Source organism: Anoplophora glabripennis, unplaced genomic scaffold, assembly GCF_000390285.2.
Source record: "Anoplophora glabripennis isolate ALB-LARVAE unplaced genomic scaffold, Agla_2.0 scaffold651, whole genome shotgun sequence".
In the NCBI taxonomy this organism is placed as follows: domain Eukaryota; kingdom Metazoa; phylum Arthropoda; class Insecta; order Coleoptera; family Cerambycidae; genus Anoplophora; species Anoplophora glabripennis.
The window spans coordinates 85,598-93,906 of NW_019416811.1; the positions used below are offsets into that span (position 1 = coordinate 85,598).

The 8,309-nt window shown below is 34.9% G+C and overlaps 1 protein-coding gene across 1 annotated transcript in view; it reads right to left on the reverse strand.

The window, feature by feature from the left end:
* Positions 1–6,089, reverse strand: part of LOC108910889 — a 15,774-nt gene extending 9,685 nt beyond the window's left edge. Inside the window, exon 1 of the mRNA XM_023455498.1 lies at positions 5,951–6,089. Within this exon, the coding sequence (XP_023311266.1) occupies positions 5,951–6,009 (59 nt within the window). The 5' untranslated portion in view covers positions 6,010–6,089. The remainder of the gene's footprint in view (positions 1–5,950) is intronic.
* Positions 6,090–8,309: the final 2,220 nt, after the last annotated feature.

Here is an 8,309-nt window from a genome sequence, read left to right on the forward strand (position 1 = left end):
ATCGATTACCGATTACTTTTTCCATGAGGGACAAGAAAAATCAAGGGAAGAAGAAATTTGACAATATTTTATTAAAAATAGATTTCTTCACAAAATGCATGTAGTAATACAAAAACAGCCTTAACCATTACTTAGCCAAAAAGTAGGGATTGCTCTTTGACCTAATGCTCTTAATCATAACTAACGCATACAGACCGAGCTCTATGATAAAATAGTTGGTTTCTATCTCGAATACAAAGAAATTTTGTTTAGATATTGCTCCCATATCAGATATGTCTTATATAAAACATTAATAAATTATTTAGCTTGAATACAATTAATACGTTAGTTATTCACAGTGGGACAATTACACTGATCGACACGAAGCATAAAACTTAAACTTGGTAACTTAAAACCTGATAACTGATATAAATTGCATGTCACAGAAGATGGTCTAAGCTAGCTTAGTAGGTGGTGTACATGAAGAGGAAACTAATGAGCATCTAACTATATATACAACATAAAATGGAAACTAACGGGTTACGTTAACATATAATATACAGGATGTCAGTTTCGATCCAAATAGAACAATTATCTGAATTTTTGTCTGCGAACGAGTAAATCATTATATATTTTAATTTTTAATTTAATAGATATTAATACTTTTTCACCTACTTTCGTTATTTGACGTTTTTGACTACTCAGTATTATAGGCAACTCAAATAACTGTATTAAAATAGTAATTTGTTCCTTTAATGAAGTAGGTACCTACCTATTAAATTGGGACTTTTTGTTCAATTCATTTTCAGTTTTTCTTGTGCAGATAAATAGTACCTACTCACTGCACGAGACTTTAGATAAGGTAAACAATAGGGTGAATAAGTATTAATGTTGCCTAGGGGTAACTTACCCCTTACCTCAGGTATGATCATTATAAAGTAATATCGTTCACCATACCTAACATGTATAACATTCATGCGATATTCCGTTCATGTAATCTGTATTTTTTAGATATTCACATTAAAACTGTTCAAATTGACAACCTGTATACTACATTATGTATACTGTGAAAATTTAGATTATAAATTCATCAAAATATTTAACTTTCTGTTCTGTTTCGAAGTTGTTCTAAAATTTGAATTACTATTTTTAAGTACATGATATATTCGTAATCTAATATATAATTTTAAAAGGTAGTCAAGGGGAAATTCAGAACAAGGGTGTTGGTATCCAATTGTTTTAAAAGTGTTATATAGTGTGTTCCCTGGATGTTTTAAAATATAGGATTCAATATTTTGTAGAAATAATTGCTCGAGTTGATAAATATAATTATAAAAAGATTCATGGGGTGTTTTTAAACTGCCAAATATTGATTCACTGGTTTTATAAGCCTTAAAATGAATAAATAGATTTGAATCATCCAAAGTATCATTGTCAGTAGCAAATTTCTCACATATTGGGCAAGAATGTTTTGTAAGACACCTAGAAATTAAATAACCACAAACATATTTGAAGGCATTCTGTTGTGGAAGTTTTAACTGCTGATAATGGCAATCGATTTGAAAATTGATTGGTTCAATGATTATTACAGTGGGGATATGTGTTTCAGAACTTGTAGAAAAATCAGTAAGTTCTGTCATAATTTTATCATAGTCTTCTAAATAATTCATATTGTCTGTATGAATAAAATTCAAAACAAACGTTTTTTTAAAAGCACGAACGAACTGTATAGCAGTTGGATTTACAGAATTTCCATGTTGTTTTCTTATAGTCCCAAAATAGTTTTCGATACAATCCTGGTTCAAACGCCTAGTAAGGATAAATTGAAAACCTCTAGTTTGAAGACTATCCCATAATTGTAAAAGTGAATTTATTGTAATTTTCCAGCACTTCATGAATTTTATAGAAACTTTCTTATTTTTGGATGGATTGTATACTACAATCTTGTCGAAAAGTTCAAGTGCTTCTTTTAAAAATTTTACTTGTGTATCATCTCCTCTAAAAGGTCTGTTAAAAATCTTTGGAGATTTTAGATTTGAGGAATTAAATATATCGAATAGTTTATCAAATATTGACAAAAGTGTGGCTGTGCCCATAGCTTGTGTTGGTAAGGCTCCCAATTTTACATAGGTCTCCAAAGCAGCACATACGGTGTTACTCACAACTTGAGTAGCCAGTTTTACTCTCATCCTTTCGAAGTTTGAAGGGTATATATGTGATCTTGTAAGTTTCGGAGCCATTCTATTAATGCAAGTGCTATCCTTCTCGAAAAAAGTTGCAATATCTGCCCACGAGGCTCTCTGATTGTCCCATTTGAATTCAAAATTTAACAAATTATTCCGCATAGCTTTAATCATGTGAGGAGGATCAAAATAAAAAAATATATTTTTTCCACCCAATATTACTCTTGAGTTATTGCTAGTTACCCCCAATATTTGTGATAATTCTAAGCAATTTGAACCCATATCTGAAATTAAACAAACTACTTCGAGGTTTATACTAGATAAGGATCTAACCATATTGTCTAACAATGACTTCATTTCATGTGCATTATAGGTTGTCGCAGAAAAACAATAGCCAATTGGTTGCTTCCATGAAGACTTTATACCACGTATCATAAACACAGTAGCTGTTGAGGCAGGTTTATTGCTGCAAGTTTCCCCATTATCTTCTAAACCAATCACTTTATCAGTTCCATAATTATAGAATAAATTGGCTTTCAAAGACATCTCATCGAGACATAGTATACAAATTCTATCCTGTTCTTGCAAATTTCGTACCTTTAATTCCAACAACTTAAATAAAGAAGTATTGATGCCTGCTGCAAAATCAATATTTTGTACAAAACGACATAAAGATCTATAGGATGGCAAACAAAATGTTTTCTCTAAGTGTCTATAACATTTAGGGCTTAAAAAGTATAAATTTAGTGCAAACTGTTTAAATTCAGTGCTATAACGCCTGCCATGCTCAGGTATATTTGAAAGATCTACCTGACACTTAACAAATTTTGAGATACTGGGTGTTAAAAATTGATCGCAATAAAGCTTAAATTGATCTGCTGATGGATTGTTTAATTTTTGTAATGTTAAGTTAAGTTCTTCTTTTAATTTTAAATTTTCGCTCTTCAAATCCTGCATCTGTTTTCTTAATTTCTCTTTTCGTGGAGATCTTGCAGACAGTGAATATTCTGTTTGTACTTCAACTGGGGAACGTAATGGTGGAGTAACAGATGTCTCGCATGGAGGTATGATTTGGATATCTTGGATTACTTTCAATTTTTTGCTTGGTGAAGTGAGAGCTTCCTCTTCATTTCTCCTTTTAAGTGGCTGGTATGATGTACTGGGTTGTGGTTGATCTAGAAATAAATACATCATTATTTAATACTTTATGGTTATTAATTCTTCTTTAAATTTAAACAACAGTGAATTAAAACCTCTTTTCTTTTTATGTACTACATAGGTATACAGTGTTGTCCATTAAGTTTGCAATAAGTGGGAAACTTTTTTGAAGCAAATAAATAAGTTTCAGGACCACCAATAGTTAGTTACTGCATGTTCGGTAACCATTTTGGGTGCATTTAGAAATATTTAATGTTCAACAACATACAAGATGAAACAAAAAATGTGAAATATGGTAATGAAGTTTTTTTATTGCAAATATTAAAAAAGTTTTCCATTTGTTGGATACTTAATGGACTACACTGTATAAAAAAAGATCCTTACTCTTTGGTATAAACATGCTAGAAAATTACTTGGTTCATTTTCTAAAAAAAAAACGTTTATAATGATAAAAGTGCTTATGAACAGACCTCAGAATAGACAGTACGAACAAAACAAAAATAATATTCTTATGTATTAATAGATATATCGTAGATACTTGCTAAGTACCCCCTTTTTCAAGTAAGATATCGAAGTACAAGGAATACCACGCACCGAGCCATGCACTGTGTGTTTAGTCATTACACTCATATGTACTTTAAATTTAAGATATAAATGAAAATGAATGTAATATTGTTGTAATAAATACATACCACTAACGAAGTCCGTTTGTTGAAATGGCGTGGGCTCTGCAGTAAGTAGCAGTCTTGTTTTTTCAAACGGGTTATTAAAGTCTGAGGAGTTAAAATGGGCACTACATACACGATATCTTGAATATGCCTTTGTGGCATCTAAATCAGGCTTTAGCAAGTCCTCGCGGCCACAAGCTACAAGCCATCGATAACATCTATAAAAAAATAGATACATATATTTTATAATAGGATCACTAGGAACCTACAATGTCATACAAATATTACCATCATATCACCTAATAATATAATTTCTACTCTTTGACCTAATGTTGTGACTTGTGCAGTACAGTATAAATAATAAATATGGTAGATCTAGGTATGTTTGATAGCCTCCTACACTGTTACTAAAGTGCCTAACAAAAACTCAGAAGCCTGGGCCAAAGAGTAGACTTTCACGGCTATTTCATTAACGAGTTTACCATAACATTTTAGGTAGCAATACATAATACAGTGTAAACATTTATGAACAAAACTAAAGGAGAAAGGAGCATAAATTCAATTGGAGAAGTACCTTTGTCTTTATTACCTAAAAATTCTTTTTTAAAAATAGGTAGGGACCTATGCTACATACCTACCCTGTCACTGTCATTTATTTCGTGCACATTTCCTTTCTGCCACAGGTAATTATATGTTTTTGCCTGTTTTATTTTAATTCTGGGACTATACCTCAGAGGAATAAGTAAACATATTTCTCTGAGGACTATACCTACTGTAACTTGTGATAAAAATTATTATCGCCATTGCCTACCTCTGAGGTTATATGTGAGGTATAATATTTTATTACAGTGAATAATATTCACAATTATTATGAAACTTAGGTCAAAGAGTAAAAAATGGAAAGGATTTGAAAGCGATCAATAATGGTTTTAATATAAAAACATAAATTCAGTTCGGTTGGGTTAGGTTAGATATATGGTATTATAATAAATTCTTACGATTTTGCAAAAAAAAACTTGTTTCATCCACATACCTTGTTTCATCCACTGGCACTCTAAAAAACTTTATATTTGTATTCACACTCTGTCTGTTTTTGCAGTTTTTAAAAATACAATATTTTCCACCACTTTTTATTCCTTCCATTTTATTTTTTTTTCTGGAAATAGGTAATAATAAGCTATTTCACAACACTTTAAACAGTTTAAACAAACAAACAACACACACATTCACAGTAAAATGAGAGCAATGCCAAAACTTTCGGGCGGCTGTGTTCGGCTACCCACGACGAAGCGAACTTTGTACGCCGATGTTTGTCGACCTCTACCCGAAAAGTTTGATCTTACACTGGTTTGTCGTCCCTTTAAATTGGACTTATTTACTCTATCTCTCTCTCATTTACTTTTTCTTTCTATCTGTCTCCTCTTTATAATTCTTACTCTTTGATTGTACTATATTTTCTATGGTATAGGATAGAAGCACTGTGGTTATTGGTCAAGACGACCTGACAATCACATCCCAATCCGTAGATCCTAGATATTCCGTCTCCCTCTTCCAAAACTCCTTAGACCAACTTGAAACTTGGTGCTACAGGTGGAAAGTCAAAATTAATCCCAACAAAAGTTCGGCTATCCTTTTTACCAAACGAAAAATCCCACAAAACCTCGACAGACTGACACTATCCCAGGAACCNTTCTTAATACAAACACTAACTGCTGAAAGTTACTGAACTTTATTACTACATACTAATAATAATACTAATGTATTTTTATCTACAGCATTTCAGTAATTTGACAAAAGAACAAAAATTTAATTACAAGAGCATGGCTTAAGCAATACAATACCCATGAATATATACTATAAAAGTACGCATAAATATAATATCTATCAAACAAATATATCGATTTTTGCATAATAAACCAGTTCAGTATACAATATTGAATAATCAAAATATACTGTACTTACCCGTGGAGCGCAATTTCTTTGCTTTTCTTTGAACAACATAAGGCACAAAGTCTACCCATATCTCTGATACTAATAACTAACACAACAAACAAAGTCTAATAAAGTTGTTGGTTAAAATATATACAGGATAAAGGCGGTTTTCCACTAAACGGACAAAACAAAAACAAAACACAAACTTGTGTCGAATAAAACAGAACTGTAACTTTTTGCAAACTTTTTGAAGACTGGCGTGTTTTGCGACAGTTGGAGGTTTGTTTTTTGGGTCCCGCTTCAAAAAGGCGGTTTTCCACTAAACGGACAAAACAAAACACAAACTTATGTTGAATAAAACAAAACTGTAACTTTTCGCAAACTTTTTGAAGACTGGCATGTTTTGCGGCAGTTGGAGTTTTGTTTTTCGGGTCCCACTCGAAAGCGGTCACATCAAAAGGTTTCGACATGTTTTGGAACTCAAGTCTGTTTAGTGGAAACGGTTGTGTTGCGTTTTCTATTTAAGTGGTCCAACCCAATATCTATGTTGGCGTTTTCTTCTTCCTAAAAACAATATTTTAATCATTAATGAATTATAGCTATTAAAATATACAGGGTGTTTCTAAAATAGGGTTCCAAACTTCTGCTGCGTTTATAACTCATTAAAATAAGCCAAAAAGTTCCTATTAACATGTGCCCTAAAACGCACCCTTAGGAAGTTATATGCCCTTAAAAGGGCTCAAACAAAACTGTTTTTTTTTCTGTTATTGATAAAACGGTCGCAAATAAATAGAAAAAAATGTATGGGTCTTACATAACTTTTTACGTTAAATAACATGGGCTACTCCGTTTTTCGACATGCAAATCATATGCGTCCNAGCCGGCGAAGCAAGAAGAGCGCCAGAAGAAAGGGCCCTAGCCGGCGGGGCCAAGCCAGGACAAAAGGAGGTCCCACAAAGCGCCTACACCGACCGGATTTGCGGTCGGGGTAGACGACGGATGGGGCCCACCTACGAAAGCTGTCCAGGCCTACACGAGATGAGGCAGGATAAAGAGGGATAATCCCCCTCGATCCCAAATCATTGAGGCCAATTTCTAGCCATGGAATAATGGCGCGCGGTTATTGGTTACGAATGGTTTAGTCATGGCTACTACAGGATTAGTGATCACGCATGCATGTGGATCCAGGCTTAGACTAACTCATTTATCTATGGACTAACCACTGATGTATATCAAAGCTTTGTTTTGGTTCTCATAAAATCTGGTACCGAACCGTTCTAATGACACGGTCCGTAAACGGACCGTGTTCTAATCATGCACAGTCTGAAATATGCGTTCGTGTTTACTTTGAACGGTTCAGAATTTCACAGATGTTTGTTTTGGTTTTATTCGAACTTGATTCGGAACCATTCTGAATCATCCGAAGTAGTTCTAGCTTCCTAGCAGGAATTGCTTAGAACTGTATTATTTGGCGCATGCGTAGTTATTCCCATTTACCCAAGCTCCGTTTGGCATTCATAATTTTTTCATTTCCTGTTTTTCATTTAAGAAGGTATCTTTTTATTGGGATATATTTTTGTAATGCGTTCTGGTTTCCAAATAACTCCGGATAGTTCCAAATCGTTCAGAATTTTGTCTATTGAGTTTATAGTTTTGCGATGATTCGAGCGCCATTATTCCATGGCTAGAAATTGCCCTCAATGAATTGGGATCGGGGGGGATTACCTATCCTTCTTTATCCTGCCTCATCTCGTGTAGGCCTGGACAGCCTTCGTAGGTGGGCCCCATCCGTCGTCTACCCCGACCGCAAATGCTTTGTGGGACCTCCTTTTATCCTGGCTGGGCCCCGCCGGCTAGGGCTCTTACTTCTGGCGCTCTTCTTGCTTTGCCGGCTCGTTTGTGTAAACCCCGGGGGTGGTGTCATGTTTATGGTTGGGAAGGGTAGTGCGGCTATGCAGCCTGGGATGCGCTTTACTAAGGTGCCCCTTAGGCCAACGCGGGAGGGAAGAGGTGAGGGTATGGGGGTGTGTATGTGTGTGCGAGTGTCGTTGTCTTCGTTTCTTGAACCTGGCGGTCTTTGAAACAGAAAAAGTTAGCGGACAGAGGGGGGCATGGCGTTGGGGTGGTCACCCAGGGTCAAAAAGTTGTTGTCTAGGTCTTTTGTGTTTGTCGGTCACGTCGGGTACGTAGTCAACGGCTTGCCTGAGGAGGGGATTGTCATTTCTAGCGGCTACGTCAAACCGTTTCTCCGCGTTTTGTCTTATTGTCTTGTAGCGTTTGTGTATTTTAAGTCTCGTAATATGTCAGAGTTTCTCACGTACCAGGGCGCGTCGGTGGCCTGTAATGACTTTAATTGGCTTTTTGCCGCGTGACGACTTTAAGTGGCTNT